Source organism: Saccoglossus kowalevskii, chromosome 7 (genome assembly GCF_978046115.1).
Source record: "Saccoglossus kowalevskii chromosome 7, keSacKowa6.1, whole genome shotgun sequence".
NCBI lineage: Eukaryota > Metazoa > Hemichordata > Enteropneusta > Harrimaniidae > Saccoglossus > Saccoglossus kowalevskii.
Window position 1 is genome coordinate 22843726 of NC_140647.1, and position 18974 is coordinate 22862699.

The 18974-nt window shown below is 36.3% G+C and overlaps 1 protein-coding gene across 1 annotated transcript in view; it reads right to left on the reverse strand.

Annotated features, from left to right (window-relative positions):
• Window positions 1-979: 979 nt before the first annotated feature.
• The window catches only part of LOC100367618 (condensin-2 complex subunit D3-L-like), a 47435-nt gene continuing 29440 nt past the window's right edge, over window positions 980-18974 (reverse strand). Inside the window, exons 19-33 of the mRNA XM_085501862.1 lie at window positions 15980-16058; window positions 15600-15837; window positions 12915-13023; window positions 12724-12808; window positions 12049-12153; window positions 11280-11434; window positions 10909-10998; window positions 9745-9915; window positions 7880-7964; window positions 7450-7598; window positions 3964-4040; window positions 3145-3445; window positions 2281-2455; window positions 2081-2180; window positions 980-1235 (exon numbers count right to left, since the gene is read on the reverse strand). Of these exons, the coding sequence (XP_085357988.1) occupies window positions 1025-1235; window positions 2081-2180; window positions 2281-2455; window positions 3145-3445; window positions 3964-4040; window positions 7450-7598; window positions 7880-7964; window positions 9745-9915; window positions 10909-10998; window positions 11280-11434; window positions 12049-12153; window positions 12724-12808; window positions 12915-13023; window positions 15600-15837; window positions 15980-16058 (2130 nt within the window). The 3' untranslated portion in view covers window positions 980-1024. The remainder of the gene's footprint in view (window positions 1236-2080; window positions 2181-2280; window positions 2456-3144; window positions 3446-3963; window positions 4041-7449; window positions 7599-7879; window positions 7965-9744; window positions 9916-10908; window positions 10999-11279; window positions 11435-12048; window positions 12154-12723; window positions 12809-12914; window positions 13024-15599; window positions 15838-15979; window positions 16059-18974) is intronic.

Below are 18974 nucleotides of genomic sequence, written 5' to 3' on the forward strand. Positions count from 1 at the left end.
CAAAGTTTAAAACTTTATAAAAGTCTCTGCTATTGAAACACAGCTATAATAATACTCTCCCATAAAAAGAATCTCTGGAAATTTATAGAGGGATTTCCTTGTAAAGCTTATTCCGTCACTGCCAAATGTTTACTTTCGAAGCACGGGCTGGATTTAGGCGTGGATATTCTACTATATATTCTTTAACACATTTTACCCTGAAGTAATCAGGTGTGTGGATTATCCAAAAACACCATTGTTTCTTTGAAATTTGATGAGTGATACTCTGTGGAGCACCTATAAATTGGTTAATTTATGCAAACTTAGTAATTAGTATGCACAAAATTTAACCATAAACTGAACATTAATATTGCTTATCCTAGAGCATCTATGTACAAAGTTTCATTGAAATCTGATAAGTGGTTGAGATATTAGTAGAAAAGCTAAATATTAGCCTAATTAATATGCAATTTAGGTAATTAATGCACACAGATTGCAACCAACAACTAATCAGAGTTGCACATTATCCCAGAACATCTATATACCAAATTTCATTGCAATCTGTTGAATAGTACACGAGAAACAAGTAAAAATGCTTCAAATTAGCTAATTAATATATGCAGATTTCAACCAAAAACTAATAAGGTCTACGCATTATCTCAGAATATTTATGGCTGTGTACAAAGTTTTATTGAAATCTGTTTAGTGGTACATGAGAAACAAGTGAAAATGCTTAAAATTGGCTGATTAATATGCAAATTAGGGAATCAATATGCACAGATTTCAACTAAAGTTTTATTCCAGTGCATATATGTACTAAGTTTCATTAAAATCTGATAATTGGGTCTTGGAGATACCAGTGGAACAGACACACACATACAGACTTCAGTACTAGCCGAAAGATTCTGTGCTTCACAGACGGTCCAAAATGAATTCTAGATATTACATACATTTGTCTGTTTTGTACAGTGTAGCTATGACAAACAATGTAAAATAAAAATTTATTGTAATAAATCAAATTCATGTTTATTTTTGTACACAATACTTAAAAGTCAGGACTAATCAGTCCTCTCCTTGGTCGCACTAAACGTCTCTCAGTTGAATCTGCTTGCGACTTTGAACGATTTGACTGCCTCGCCGAACGACGACCAGAAGTTTTATCAACATCCAAAGATCCTGATTCGTCTGAAGTTGATGACCTAGTTTTTTGACGATCTGCTTTCGGCGTTACATTCCATTTTCTTGGCGGGGGCATTCTGAAATAACAAGTAACAATTTATAAAGCTGACAATGTTTATTTCACACATACATTGTATTCAATATGTACGAATAACGACTTTACACGAGTTTAGCAGTAAAACTAAGATGCATGTCACATTAACTTTAATTTGTGAAATTATGAGTTTATCAGCTGATATTAGGACTGTTACAAGTGATATCATGGGCTAGTATTACCCGGTATCCGCAAACAATGACGCCAAAAGTGCCATCACAAGACAAACTCCATTTATCAAAAAAGATAAATAAATCATAAATTTACATAACTACAGTTACAAATTATACGTTAACTAGGTATGATGTTGAAGTTACAATGTGCCATGATTCTGTAGTATCAGCTAAGATATCCACATCTTACCATATTAGGAAATGCAAATTCCAAATAAGGAATGATGTGAACTGGGTATGTGCTTTCTACTATACTAGGAGATGCAAATTCTAAATAGAGAATCATGATGTGAGCTGGGTAATTGTATTCTACCAAAATAAAAAATTCAAGTTCCAAATAAGGAATGATGACTTGATATTTCCAGGATGGTAGACATACTTCATTACAAGAATTTATTGTAACAAATTTCACTATATTGCCAAGACCTGCACTTCTCACACCAGACAGTTAGACTGGGAAGATGTTCAAGGTTATGACACGAATATCGAGTATACACCTAGAAAGTAAAAAGTTGCATTGGCCTTGGCTTCGCATCGACTGATATTTTCACTGTGTATACGTTGTCTCTTGCAAAATTAATGCAATACACAGCAATACATGTTTTTGCCAATCTGATTTTTATATCCTACAAATTTTCAAATTTAAAGAACTCACGGGTGTTCTGGAGAAAACATTGCAATGACATCAGTGTTTCGGATGATCCTACCAGTGTTATCAGATTGAAGTGGAGGTAAAAAACTTGGAGTTCCTGGAACTTTAACAGACAATATGCAAGATCAGATCATACAGAATGTATAAAACAAATTAATATTACATGGTGGTTGTAACAATAATCATATAAATAGTGAATTTACCATTTTTATCCCTTGGATTGCTGGTACTATACAACCTTGCTGGTAATGATGTTGGTATTGGTGATAGTGGCACCATTTGGCTGCTATCTCCTCGAAACGTTATATCAGCAATTGTTCTATCCGGGGTGCTGATAGCTCTGCAGTTAGGTTCAGGCAACTTTCTGATTGCTAGAGACTAGAAAAATACAAACCACTTCAGATTATGTCTCAGAAACCAGTGACTTATGTAGAAGAAATTCATTATGGAAATCTTTGTTTTAGGGAAAAAAACATTAACACATTAAAGAGATACGTCAATAGACCTAACTGAGCTACTTTCAATGACATATTACATGTCCCATATTTGCTCATTAAAATTGTGTCTTTAATAGAAGCTCACATAAACCAAAAAATTGCTTTTATGGTATATTGGTTCATAAAAATATGACTTACTTTGACTATAAGAGAAACATGCACCACATGCACAACTACTAGAGAAAGTGCATGCAAGTACGTGTTCGTAAAACGCTGTGAGAAATAAACAAATTGCCACAAATATGAAGCCTATTATGTCATGCTTGTCATGGCACTAAATTAAAAAAAAAAATGCTGTGCCAGAGAGAAATAAGTGGCTACCAGTTGGTTATATTTCATCTATTTGAAAAGATTATGACATTTGTATGTATACCTTTATGTCTAGTTTTGCACCAACTTTGAACAAAATCTGCACACAATTATTTTAGTTAATGCTCGCAACACAGTTAAATGGTCAGCCAATTAGCCGACTATATTGCTGGTCAGACGTTCGAAACAAATTCGTGGCTACAATAACCAACCATAATGACTGAAAAAGAAACGAAACATCAATTCTCAATGAATACTTACACTAGGTTGTGGTTTTGAAACTTTTTCTGGAGTCTTGCTATCCAAGTCAACTTCTATTTCTTTAGGGCACACGTTTTCATCATCAAATCCTTCACCCTTCCCACTAAAATCATTATGCAGTAGTGATGTAGGAGCTGATACAGCCTTGCATTCAGCAGCAGCACCAGGTGATCGGAATCCTAGTGATTTGCCACGACCACGTATAGCCATATCTGATAGACTTTTACAACGTCTCTTTTGTACTTCTTCAATTACCTTCTTGGCGGAGAGGTGTAGTGGCAGTTTTCTCATATGAGCTTGCCTATGGGGAAATAAGGACAACAAAAAAATGCTTTGTTGCCCTCAGCGATCGGCCGAAAAATATGAAATATCAGGTCGCGTGTTTTTCCCCTCCATATACCTCGACTGTTTACGATACGCTTAGTTTTCACAAGTTTAAAAAAAAAAATCTGTCCGACCGACCAAATTTTTCAATTTTCCGACTTGAGGGCAACATAAGTTGTTGTTTTTTTTGGCCTAATACAAATGTAATAGCATCTATTCTTATTAAACTCAAAATGTGATCATTCTATATACATGAAAATGTAATTCAGTTAAACTTTCTCTTCTACAGTACAAACTCATATATGCATTACTGGTAGATATCGTAAACCAAATACAATCGGTAGCAAATGCACCAATTATCTAAACACAGTTGAAGGTGTCAAAAAAGAACTTCAATACAGTAGGCTTGCATGTCATGTTTGTGATTTTAGGATTTTTTTTTTTACAAAAACTTTAGGCTGAAAAAAAACAACATTCTGGAACAAAAATGGTTACCTGTTGACTGACTGTGGTGTAGTAGGATTAGTGTTCAATTTGGCTATGGTGGATGGCTGTCTGAATACCGGTGTACCCTGATAAAGTAATGAACAGTTAAATATTATACAGAATCTAACCATTAGAAGGGACTTCAGGTTCGTCTAATACAAGGCTTAAGTGTATACCAGATTTGCTCTATTAGAAGCGCATCTCCAATAGAAGAGCATATAAACGAGAAATAGCATTGGCTGTATATTAAATCATTAAAATATTACTTATTTTGACCATAGAAAAGTCAATATAATTTACTAAAGCGCATAGACTGATAATAGAGCAAATATGATACATTTATAATGATGTCAGGGTCAGGGAGGGTGCTATACCTGTCAATACATTTATTCAGGTAAATGGGATTTAAATGGGCTTAAACTGTTGTCTTGGGCAGATAAAGTAGAGATGTACGCACAGAAAACTGAAACAAGGTGACAACAATCCTTGCTACACCATTTCGAGGGTTTTTGTTATGTTTACAATACAAGTCAACATTTAGGTTTTGTGTGTTCCTTTCTGTTGTTCACGAGGTATGTACGACCTAGAAATAGTGCCGTATGCGAGTACCAAGTTGCGAGTCGCAAGTAGCAAAATATGCCATATGCTAGTGGTAAAAACGGCATATGCGAGTGGTAAAATGTATCGTTTGCTAGTAGCAAAAAAGCCCTATGCGAGGGGTAATACAAAGGCTTGTAACGTTTGCTTATAATATAACAACGTACGTTCAATTGTGTTTTATCACAGTAAAATCAAATATTTACCATGATTTTGAAATGATGTGTACATGGTTGGTTAAGATTGGCATGATGCTGTATCAAAAAGTTCGTTCAGTCGTTTGCATAGAATCGATGTTTGCTCTTCACGAAATTGCACAGGAAACGTGAAAGAACAATAATTTAATAAACGGCCATGACCAGCCAGCACACTCCGCATAACATGTGAAAATTGTTTTTTCTTTCGGTAAAATTAGTATGAACCCGTGGTCAGCGGTTAAAGAATCATAGAATTATAATTGTAGTTAGTAAAAACGGGTGCATGTTCACCGAAGGGTCACAGAATTCTTGTGTCACGCGCCGCCGTTTAATTGAAGACAATGGCAGGTTTCAAAAGTAGTCACACCTCGGAGAGGTGTTAAATTTGCCACAACCCAAATGTTACATTAACTAGCACACAATTCCATAATACATAGTATCTAATAAAGAAATAAAGTGCATGTTGAGTAATAAGTTCGCATGTTTACGAGAGTCCATCACACGTGGAATGTATTTACACGCAACCCGGATCAAATTTGAATTGAAACAAATTGAAACAAAGAAGCGTCTGCCGTTGCTTGGTCAGGATAGAAAGGCAATTTTCATGGGTAAATGCCAGTAGAAGATTTAGCCTCAATGCCCCAAATACTTCGACCTAACCACTTTATTTGTACAAGTAGAAAAAGTGTTATGTTTCGTTAAAATAAGCATGGACATGTTAGCATTGAAATAATCATAGAAGTACAGTTATCATCAGTACAAGTAGACTCGCTGAACAGAGTCACACGCGAGCCAATGGAAACAATGGCTGGTTTCAAAGCAATGTTGTCTCAGACAAGACATGGACAACAAACTCACTGTTTTGCTGATTAGGAATAACGCGTGATGACAATTTCGTGGTATTTCAACAGCTTTGTAATGAAGTACAGGCCCTCAGCTAAATCCTCCTATAAACTGTTGATTCTGTTGACCAATGGGAACGCACGTTTCAACCAGACTACTTGGATCTTGGACATTTGCGAGACGTAACAACAAGAAACGCAGCTAGTGATACATTTCGAAAATAAAAATACAAAATAAACTCAATCAGAGGCGCCGACCACGCGCGTTGGGAAATAAATAGAACGCATTCAACTGCGCTGTGACACAGTATCACCAGCCTCTTTCATTCACGCAATATAATTATGCTATTTCCCAACGCACTTATATTTAATACATTGACGAAAAACACTACAAGAAAAATGTCAACTAATAATACGCAATTATCCAGGCAGTACTAGAAATTATTGCTGATACTAATCATGTTTTGTATTGGAAAGTTTGATACTTGAACGTGAAGTCCCGGGCATGTAGTAATAATAATAACTTTATTGCCTTCGTGTAAATTTTTTTATTGTTATTATCTTTTCTAAGGTCTATGTTTCAACGAAACATAACACTTTTTCTACTTGTACAAATAAAGTGGTTAGGTCGAAGTATTTGGAGCATTGAGGCTAAGTCTTCTACTAGCATTTACTCATGAAAAGTGTCTCTCTATCCTGACCTCAGACTAGTCTGAGTCCTGACCAAGCAACGGCAGACGCTTCTTTGTTTCAATTCAAATTTGATCCGGGTTGCGTGTAAATACATTCCATGTGTGAGGGACGTCTCGTAAACATGCGGACTTATCACTCAACATGCACTTTATTTCTTTATTAGATACTATGTATTATGGAATTGTGTGCTAGTTAACACTTGGGTTGTGGCAAATTTAACACCTCTCCGAGGTGTGACTACTTTTGAAACCTGCCATTGTCTTCATTTAAACGGCGGCGCGTGACACAAGAATTCTGTGACCCTTAGGTCATGGAGCTAAAATAGTTTAGTAAAATAGTTAGTAACGGGTGCATGTTCACCGAAGCATGGAGCTAAAATTTTAGCTCCATGCTTCGGTGAACATGCACCCGTTACTAACTACAATTATATTTTTATAATTCTTTAATCGCTGACCACGGATTCATACTATAAATTTTACCGAAAGAAAAAAACAATTTTCACATGTTATGCGGAGTGTGCTGGCTGGTCATGGTCGTTTATTAAATTATTGTGCTTTCACGTTTCCTGTGCAATTTCGTGAAGAGCAAACATCGATTCTATGCAAACGACTGAACAAACTTTTTGATATAAACTCTTAAATGAATAATAAACAAAAAGCACTGGAAATAGTAGTTAAAGCTGCTTTTATTTGCGACCTTCGCAATGTAATCCGCGTACACTAGTCGACTGTAATGTTGAGTACAGGGCGGCGTGCGCCGGTTGACACCTAGGCTAGATCGCACGACACCTATTTTCTACCATTATTTTTATATATGAATCACCCCTATTAAAAGTAAAAACCTTAACAGCATCTTGCCAATCTTAACCAACCAAGTACACATCATTTCATAACCATGGTAAATATTTGATTTTACTGTGATAAAACACAATTGAACGTACGTCGTTATATTATAAGCAAACGCTACAAGCCTTTGTATTACCCCTCGCATAGGGCTTTTTTGCTACTAGCAAACGATACATTTTACCACTCGCATATGCCGTTTTTACCACTAGCATATGGCATATTTTGCTACTTGCGACTCGCAACTTGGTACTCGCATACGGCACTATTTTTAGGTCGTACATACCTGTGTTCACACACCATTAGTCAATACAGTGTACTTACTTGCTGTGGCGTCACTCTCGGTGTAATTGCTGGACTTCTTCTCTCAGCTCTCTCTTTCTCCTTTCTTTGTTTCTCTTTTTCTTCTTCTTCAAACCGGCGCATATCATACTCTATCTCACTTGCCAGTTGCCTGTCTGCAGCAAGAATATCTACAACGAATACATTACATATACTGAATAATATTATACATTCAATACACAAGAATTTAATAAATTTCAAAAATACAGAATTGTGCAGATTCATTCTGAATGTTTCGTTTACAACACTGTCACTGCACGTCACTGTTTATAACACAACATCACTGTAAATGTCACTGTGCTCAGCACTGAGCACCAGACAAGGAATTTAATTTCATGAGGTTACTAAATTTTGAACTATTAGGATGGATACAGCTATATATCCATACAAGGACAAACACAATTTTACACACCTTTGATTTCATTTTTATAGTCTTTCATAACTTCTGCTAAATGAAGCATCAAGTCCTTCAGCAAAGGTGATCTGTGTTTCTCCAACTGCCAAAAGTCAAAATTCAAAGTTAAAATCTGCAAACTCCCATGTGAATTTAAAAAAAAAGAAGTTCTCAACAGTCAGTGAAGAGAAATGGCATTAGAGGTTAGGATCAGCCAGCAAATGTTCAGTAAAAATAGTGATAGTGATAATTGTACCACGACTAAATTAAATACATATCATGAGTTTAAAACAAATCTAATATTAGAGAAATATATCACTTCCATGACTGTTATTTCACACAAATATGCTTTATCACGATTTCGCTGCTCGGCACACTGTCTAAGGATATGTCAACTTTGTGAAACAAACCAAATAGAAGATGAGTACCACTTTCTGTGAGTCTGCCCTTTTTATAATGAATTTTGTGATAGATATCTACCCAGTTACTTCTATGATCCACCATCTTTCAACAAATTTATTCTTTTAATGAAATCACATGGCGGTGTCATTTTGAAACGCCTTGGTGAATATGCATTTCATACATTAAATGTTAGGTACGAAATTTCAGATTTATTGTAATATTTACTGTCAAATGCACAAATGTTCTTTGTTTTGTAATCAATTTATGGGCCGAAGGCCTTTAATATTTGTGAATAAAGACCATATACAGGTGTCAAATATATATGCAAATAAGTTACTTAATATGCATGGTCATGGCTCCAAAACTAATCATGACTGCACATTACCCCCAAGGTACCTTACTAAACTTGATCAAAATCTGCTAGGAAGTTTTTGGGATTTTGCTTACACAGACAAACACTCCAAACTTGTACAGTTTTTAAAGACATCAAACTGGAGAATTTGTACGAGTCACTATAAGTTGATATCATTTTCACAAGTAATATGGCAAATATGCAATTTACATGGCATATTGTATTAGCTCTGTAATTAGATGCGCTTGTGTGCTTACATAAATGACAGGGTCGTGTGTCTGCATGGTCAAAACAAATCATATTATAATGATACAGTATACAATACACGCAATTTATGGTTGATGTTTGCCGTGTATTCAAGAAAATATGGTGCATGTATAAGGTTTCCTTATGCTAATAAGGTATTGTAGTCCGTGTCAGGTATTTATACATGTATATAACACAGGTGAGAATACACACTTGACTTTATGTGGTATGAATAAAATCAAATAGGACATGCACCGATAACACACGGGATCAGATAATGCAACTCTCCCCAATTTTAATGCTATGATGTATTGTGTGCAAAGATTGAATGAATGAATAGGGGATTTTCCGTACAATTGCGAGATCTCGCGAGATGTATGAAAAACGCGCATCGAACGTCTATCGCAAAAATCGAACAATTTGATTTTGAACTAGAATTTCTTTATTTCGTAGCTCACATCGACCGGCCGATCTTCGACAGAGGAATATTGCTTCCGAATACCCTTACTTAATCAAAATTGCCTATCATCAAATGTGGACAGCACATTATTAAGTATGGAAATGTCCTCCAAAATACTTCACGTTTGTCGAATCCCACGCGATGTTTGACGCCACTACGACGCTATGACCTTTGTTTGTCCTGTTTTTACGTTTGATTTCACGCATAACGCGTGAATCTCGCAGTGAACGGAAAATGGTCTATTCAGTCTCTGATGTATCTTATCAATGATGACAAGCCATACAGACAGATGCAACCCCAAAGTATTCACACTTTGACAAAACAGTCAGGGATATTTTATTTCCTGCTTAATATCAAATCCTGCAGCCGCAATTTGTTATCGATTTATAGACATCTTTTAAAATGCAATCAGAGCTTCCTTACCAAGTGTTTGAGTGTGATGATGATTGGTACAATGTTTTCCATGACATTCTTTTTCACAGCATGACTGATAATAGTTGTTTTTATTTTCTGTTCAGCGACACCTGCCACATCAGCAACCTCCTCATCCATATCGTCACTTGCTTTGCTTCTCAGGGACGTTAATTTGATCTCCTGCATATAGTGAAAATAGTTGTGTGAAATCATTGATACAGCAACAGTCATAACTAACATCATGCCCTGATCACTGCATACATGGTGCGGAACAGTTGTGGTAATGGTTCATACATCATTTCAAGAAAATTGTGGCACCTTACAAGGACTGGAATAAAGTACCATGTTTCTATCGTTTAGTTATTTTTAACCCATTAAGTAAAACTTTGTCACCTTTCACCAACATAATTTTTTTCTTATTTTCCCAAAAATGTTGATCAAGACCTGAACTCAATAACAAATTATACAAATTATGTTCTTTTGATTAAAAAACAGAAAACTACATAAATATAGGCCAATTATTAAACTAAAATTTTAGCATGATAAATGAGGGTGCTCAAAGTTTAAAATGTTAGTTTATTAGTCTATAAGTGTAGCCTGTTATACCAAGTGCTGAGAAAAGAAACACCACATATGTGACAGATAGCTTACCATTTCCATCAGACAAAGCACCATTCATCAATTAGGCCAAATTGCATTGAGTTGAAAACAAAAGTAGGGTAGGTAGGAATAATTTTATTTTATCATAACATTCTATTTTATGAAAATTAATTAATTATTCTCAATTTATTATTCCTCAATGCTACCATTTTGTTATATGAGAGTATTTTTTTCAATACATCTTGCATGCACAGCTTGACATTTTTGTTCAAAAATGAAGAATTTCAAGTAGAGCTGAAAGGTGTATCTATAAGTGTTCATTTTTAGTTTGGCCATAAAAAGATACTGGGACGTACATTCTCAGCTGGGAATTATACCAGATTGTATTTTACGTTTTTGCAAATTATTTCAGAAAACAAGCCAATATCATAAATTGTATGAATTTGTTGCCTCTTCAGAAGTTACAGCGTAACATGCCAGCTGACGTTCAGGGTTAGTATAATAAGGTACCCATGTACTTATGACCATTTATTATATGATGTAGAACAGGATGAAATGATGTAGTGGACATACCTTAGAAGCGAGAATTGCTAAGGAATCCCTCAACAGATTACAAGAGTTTTCGTCATACGGCATCAGGTTATCAGCAACAGAACCAAGTACCTAAGAGTAAGAGATTTATAAATCACCATGTACAAGATAAAATGTCCAGACACATACTTTCTCTATTAGAAGCTCAAGTCTAAGAAGCAGCCACATTTTTTACAAACAGCATGCGCATGTGTGACACCAACCAACACGACTATATAATTTGTATTATTATGCAAGGACCCATATTTCACAACAGCAGCAACGAACATCACAATATACCTCTTGTCAATCAAATATTATGCATGTAGAAAATAAACAAGAAGCCAGGGAATAGTGGACAAAAACAAGCATACCTCTTGACATAACTTTGACATCATTTGAAATCTCTGATCATCAGTCATATGCACCAGTAGAAATTTGTAAATCTTCATACGTTTATCACTTTTGTCTTTACCCTTTAGGGAGAATAGTTTCTTTTCCCTCTCAGTTTGAGGAAACTTGTTAAACACTGAAATACAGCAACAGCAGAAAAATTATGTATCAAACAAGTCAATGATGACATACTCCCTGTTTATATTATATATGCAAAATATATAATATGACCTAATGCCTAATGTATGTGTGAGGTTTAAAGTTGATTAGTCTAAGCAACATGTATGACGTATGGATCAGTGGAACAGCATTCGTTTAAAGATGACCAGTCAAACATTTTTGATTTCATGGTGACAAAAATAATGTGTTTGAAATTGAATGGTCCAGGCATGTCAAATATATGGATCAGAAACTTCATTTTGTGAAACAAAATGGCTACCACTTGCAATGGCCAATTTTATTTTGACCCGAAAAATAACACGACGTGTATCAAGGTCCCATTGTGTTCAAAGTATATACTAAGTTTTTAACCAAATTTTGATGCATTGTTGGCCTTAAAGTGGCTGCCATTCGGCCATCTTGAATCAGACCATAAACAAATTCATATGTGTATGTCTGATATAACATCTAACATATGTGTGAAGTTCAAACTTAACAGACCAAGCATGTGCGAGATATGGTTGCATATGGAAGGACAGACACACAGAGGTCATTCCATAAGTTTAATAACAAGTAATAAGTAACACTCACTGTTATGCAGCGCATATTGGTTGAAATGAAAGACAGACTCTAAGAAATGATTGAAGAACATATTGGGATGTCTCTTAATTAGCAAAGTACCAAGAGAAAATTCAGCTGAAAAAAAAAATATATATAAACATAAATTTACCTTTATTATGACATCAGATCTAATTGCAGGGCTTGACATGGAGGCATCCAAGGCAATTGGATTGATGCCCTATGGTTTTGCTTTGGTGCCCTTTAATTCCTGTATAATTCCAATATGTTATGTGCTAAGGCAATTTTATAAATTTAGGCCTTGAAAATGGGGGCCCTCTGAGTATAATCATATGCCAGATACAGATATTTGTATAGTGATTGTAATCACTTCACATAAATATATCAACTTTTAAAGAATATTTTATGATCGACTCAAAGAGCAGTTACACACTTTCATGTTTTAGGGCCTCTGAATTGTATGTTATGCACCAGTCTAATTCTGTGCAAGCCAAAATAACCTATATCAACACAGATTAAACATCTAACACATGCACTGATGTTATTACATAAAAACAATGAAATACCCACAATGTCATATTGGATTCTGAGTTAATTCCACACTCAATCACACTATCGTACATGGAATAAACTCTAATCCAATATGACGCTGTGAGGTGGCCAGAAGTGGCTGGCAATGCACCTTACCAAACTGACTGATTGTATCAACGTCATCAACAAGGGCAGAGGCAAATCGGAAAAACAAGGACCCTTTCCATTTAATGAAATCCTCCTGCAAAACAAATACACAATCTAAGTAAAACATTCTACAAAAGTACACATATTAAAGCCAGAATCAAGTTTTTGGTAAATATACATGTATATGACATTGTCCTCACCTTAAGTAAATGTGTAAGCATAAATAGTGTCTGTTGTCTCACCATGCTACTCTCATCTTTAACACACACTGCTATGTTTGGAACATATCGATCAACTAAATTTGGATACCTAGACAATAGTGGAAAAAAATGTATCTTGTATGTAATTAATATATCTTTTAGAACCACAACATTCTCACACAGAAAGACACAAGGAATTACACAGAGAATGATGACATTTACCCACATTACACAAAGAATGATGACATATACCCACCTTACATAGAGATCACAAAGAATGATGACATATACTCACCTTACAGAGACCACAAAGAATGAAGATATTTAGCCACATTACACAAAGAATGAAGACATATACCCACATTACACAAAGAATGATGACATACACCCACCTTACACGGAGATCACAAAGAATGATGACATATACCCACCTTACACAGAGATCACAAAGAATGATGACATATACCCACTTTACACGGAGATCACAAAGAATGATGACATACACCCACCTTACACGGAGATCACAAAGAATGATGACATATACTCACCTTACAGAGATCACAAAGAATGATGACATATACCCACCTCACACAGAGATCACAAAGAATGATGACATATACCCACCTTACACAGAGATCACAAAGAATGATGACATATATCCACCTTACACAGAGATCACAAAGAATGATGACATACACCCACCTTACAGAGATCACAAAGAATGATGACATACACCCACCTTACAGAGATCACAAAGAATGATGACATATACCCACCTTACAGAGATCACAAAGAATGACATAAACTCTTCTTACAGAGATCATGATGAATGACATACACCCACCTTACACAGAGATCACAAAGAATGATGACATACACCCACCTTACACAGAGATCACAAAAAATGAAGACATATGCCCACATTACAGAGATCACAAAGAATGATGACATATACCCACCTTACAGAGATCACAAAGAATGATGACATATACCCACCTTACACAGAGATCACAAAGAATGATGACATACACCCACCTTACACAGAGATCACAAAGAATGATGACATATACCCACCTTACACAGAGATCACAAAGAATGATGACATACACCCACCTTACACAGAGATCACAAAGAATGACTAATACCCACCTTACAGAGATCACAAAGAATGATGACATATACCCACCTTACACAGAGATCACAAAGAATGATGACATATACCCACCTTACACAGAGATCACAAAGAATGATGACATATAATCACCTTACACAGAGATCACAAAGAATGATGACATATACCCACCTTACACAGAGATCACAAAGAATGATGACATACACCCACCTTACACAGAGATCACAAAGAATGATGACATATACCCACCTTACAGAGATCACAAAGAATGATGACATATACCCACCTTACACAGAGATCACAAAGAATGATGACATACACCCACCTTACACAGAGATCACAAAGAATGATGACATATACCCACCTTACACAGAGATCACAAAGAATGATGACATATACTCACCTTACAGAGATCACAAAGAATGACTAATACCCACCTTACACAGAGATCACAAAGAATGATGACATATACCCACCTTACACAGAGATCACAAAGAATGATGACATACACCCACCTTACACAGAGATCACAAATGATGACATACACCCACCTTACACAGAGATCACAAAAAATGAAGACATATGCCCACATTACAGAGATCACAAAGAATGATGACATATACCCACCTTACAGAGATCACAAAGAATGACATATACCCACCTTACACAGAGATCACAAAGAATGATGACATATACCCACCTTACAGAGATCACAAAGAATGATGACATACACCCACCTTACACAGAGATCACAAAGAATGATGACATACACCCACCTTACACAGAGATCACAAAGAATGACTAATACCCACCTTACACAGAGATCACAAAGAATGATGACATACACCCACCTTACACAGAGATCACAAAGAATGATGACATACACCAACCTTACACAGAGATCACAAAGAATGATGACATATACCCACCTTACACAGAGATCACAAAGAATGATGACATATACCCACCTTACACAGAGATCACAAAGAATGATGACATATACCCACCTTACACAGAGATCACAAAGAATGATGACATATACCCACCTTACACAGAGATCACAAAGAATGATGACATATAATCACCTTACACAGAGATCACAAAGAATGATGACATACACCCACCTTACACAGAGATCACAAAGAATGATGACATATACTCACCTTACACAGAGATCACAAAGAATGATGACATATACCCACTTTACACAGAGATCACAAAGAATGATGACATATACCCACCTTACACAGAGATCACAAAGAATGATGACATATACCCACCTTACACAGAGATCACAAAGAATGATGACATATACCCACCTTACACAGAGATCACAAAGAATGATGACATACACCCACCTTACACAGAGTTCACAAAGAATGATGACATATACCCACCTTACACAGAGATCACAAAGAATGATGACATACACCCACCTTACACAGAGATCACAAAGAATGATGACATATACCCACCTTACACAGAGATCACAAAGAATGATGACATACACCCACCTTACACAGAGTTCACAAAGAATGATGACATATACCCACCTTACACAGAGATCACAAAGAATGATGACAGCATTATTTCGAATAGAGGCAGCAGATGACACCTCTAGCTCCTTAGCTAATGGTGCAATGGCTTGTTTTGCAAGGTTATCATCCACCAGACACATTTTCCCAAGAGTAATGAGTGCAAACGCTTGTACCTTATCAGACAGCTTAGAATTATGAAGCTGTGACAGTGGGTACTGTGTCTGTGATGATGGCTGGGAAGCCTGGCTTGGTACTAAAAAAAAGTAAAAATATTTTCAGAGCAATTTATGAAATTGAAAATTGGTCAGTTGGGTGAGCATACAATTAACTACTAACTATTAAAAGGTATTCAAAACCGTAACATTAGATGATAGAAAATCATTAGTGGAACTTACAAGTTGCTGTGACTTTAGATCCAGCAAGGACAGAGAGCACCAACGTCTGGACTCGTTTACTCACTTTCTCGGCAGCCAACTAAAATAAAGTTTTGAAGACAATCTTATTAGACAATTAACAATCCATGTGCACCCAAACCTTCAAAACGAGACGCTTGTATACGCAGTGAAGTAATATGTGCATTACATTGTATATATACCGTACTCGACCGCGTTAGCGCCCACCCCCCACTTTTGCGCAATTTTTATATTTGGGGTCACATTCGGCAAAGCGCCCACCCCTTCAAAATGCAACTAATTTAAAACTTGGTCTTGCGTAACGAATCTTGGTAATCATTTTTTACGGTATATGATACAGCGTGGATATCGACTGCTGTGAACATGTTGTGAATGCGTATAACATGGTAACCGTGCGTAAACTACGCTTCGACAATGACCTGTTAATACAAGTAAAATGCGGTAAATATTTCATGCCATATACAGTTTACCTCTCAAAAATGGCTAGTTACTAGTTTTTTGGAAAAACTATGTCGTTTATTCGCTGAAATCAATTCCAACAGATCGTACTTCGACATCGATAATTCACTTCTGCATTGCGTTACCGGAAAGTCTTCGGGAATTTCCGAAGAATTGCGTCAGTACAACACAACACGGCATTGTGATTGGTTAATAACCAACTTGACCCATTAAGTCAAAGGACGCCGCTGCAGGTGAAATCTGCAAATGCATCATTCATCGAGAGTTTGCGTACGATCCAACACCTTCGTCAGTGGAGATAATATGACAATTTTGACTTCGACTGTGTTCCAACAGACCCAAATGTTTTTAATTTCGTAAATTCTGGCGGTACGTAATTAATATTGTAATAAAATGTGCATATTTTTTGTGATCATTTCTGTTTCTTCATTGTGAAAATCAATGACGACTCAACTAATTTCGTAATTTGATTTCCCTCAAAGACGTAATCTGTCACTTGATAAATCAAATTTCATTTGCACTGTTTTTCGAGGGGGGTGCTCGGGTAAGGGACCACCCCTAAAAAATCGTGATTTTCTGAGTTGAGACCCCTGGGTGCTAATGCGGTCGAGTACGGTAATAGCCACCAAGAAAATGTGGTACAATCACTATTGGCAAAACTGCCATATCCTAAGAAATATCATTGGTGTTAGCTTAACTCTTTGAATGCCATGATTTTTCCAAAACAAAACTATGGTACAATATTCCACCTATATTTAGTTATTTTTGATCATTTTGGAAGAAATGCTACATTTAGCTACATGACTAGTTCAAAATTTTTGAAAAAAAAATAAAAAATAAATAAACAAGTCATTGTCAATGACACGTCCCCGTTCCGTTCATATTTGAGTGACATATACATTCAAAGCAGATCATGACCGAAATGCACCTGCATATGTACAACACATTGTGCTAAATCTGAACAAAATCCATCCATGCATGACTGAGATCCGGTTCTGGAATTGTGAAAATACGTGATTTTGATGCATTTTCGGCCTTAAAATGGCCATCATTCCGCTATTGTTAAGCAGATCATGAAACAAATGCACATATCTATTTGTGACATGATGTGCATCAAGGTCCCATTATGTTTAATGTATGTACCAAATTTGAACAAAATCCATCCATGCATAACTGAGATACGGGTCCGGAATGGTGAAAATGTGCGATTTTCAATGCATTTTCGGCCTTAAAGCGGCCGCCATTTGGCTATCGTTAATGAGATCATGAAACAAATGCACATACATATTTGTGACATGATGTACCATGTGTGTGTGAAGTTTGAACTCGATCAATCCAAGCATGTCTCGGATACGGATCCAGAACTGAATTCTTTAAAACAAAATGGCCGCCAGTCGGCCATTTCGAACTTTATCCGAAAAAAAAAGACGTGCATCAAGGTCCTATTATGTTTAATGTATGTACCAAATTTGAACAAAATCCATCCATGCATAACTGAGATACAGGTCCGGAATGGTGAAAATGTGCGATTTCAATGCATTTTCGGCCTTAAAGCGGCCACCATTTGGCTATCGTTAATGAGATCATGAAACAAATGCACATACATATTTGTGACATGATGTACCTTGTGTGTGTGAAGTTTGAACTTGATCAATCCAGACATGTCTCGGATACGGATCCAGAACTGAATTCTTTAAAACAAAATGGCCGCCAGTCGGCTATTTCGAACTTGATCCGAAAAAAAAAAATGACGTGCATCAAGGTCCTATTATGTTTAATGTATGTACCAAATTTGAATGAAATCCGTCCACGCATAACTGAGATCCGGGTCCGGAATGGTGAAAATGTGCGATTTCAATGCATTTTCGGCCTTAAAGCGGCCGCCATTTGGCTATCGTTAATGAGATCATGAAACAAATGCACATACATATTTGTGACATGATGTACCTTGTGTGTGTAAAGTTTGAACTCGATCAATCCAAGCATGTCTCAGATACGGATCCAGAACTGAATTCTTTAAAACAAAATGGCCGCCAGTCGGCCATTTCGAACCCGATCCAAAAAAAAAAATGACATGCATCAAGGTCCTATTATGTTTAATGTATGTACCAAATTTGAACAAAATCCGTCCATGCATAACTGAGATCCGGGTCCGGAATGGTGAAAATGTGCGATTTTGATGCATTTTCGGCCTTAAAATGGCCGCTATTCGGCTATCGTTAATCGGATCATGAAAAAAATGCATGTGCATATGTCCCATATAATGTGTGATGTATGAGTGAAGTTTGAACTTAATCGGTCCATGCATGTTCGAGGTACAGGTGATCACGGACGCACGCACACAGGGCAAACCATAAGTCCCCGTTTTCGGACTGCGTCCGAACGGGGACTAAAAATTAACATTTTAATTTGTGACTGATGATTAAAATTGAGTTTGGTGTTACACAAAGACTTAAAGCACTTTCAGCATGAAAAGCAGTTTTTTTTTTAATTACTATGCAGACTTTATAATAAAGAG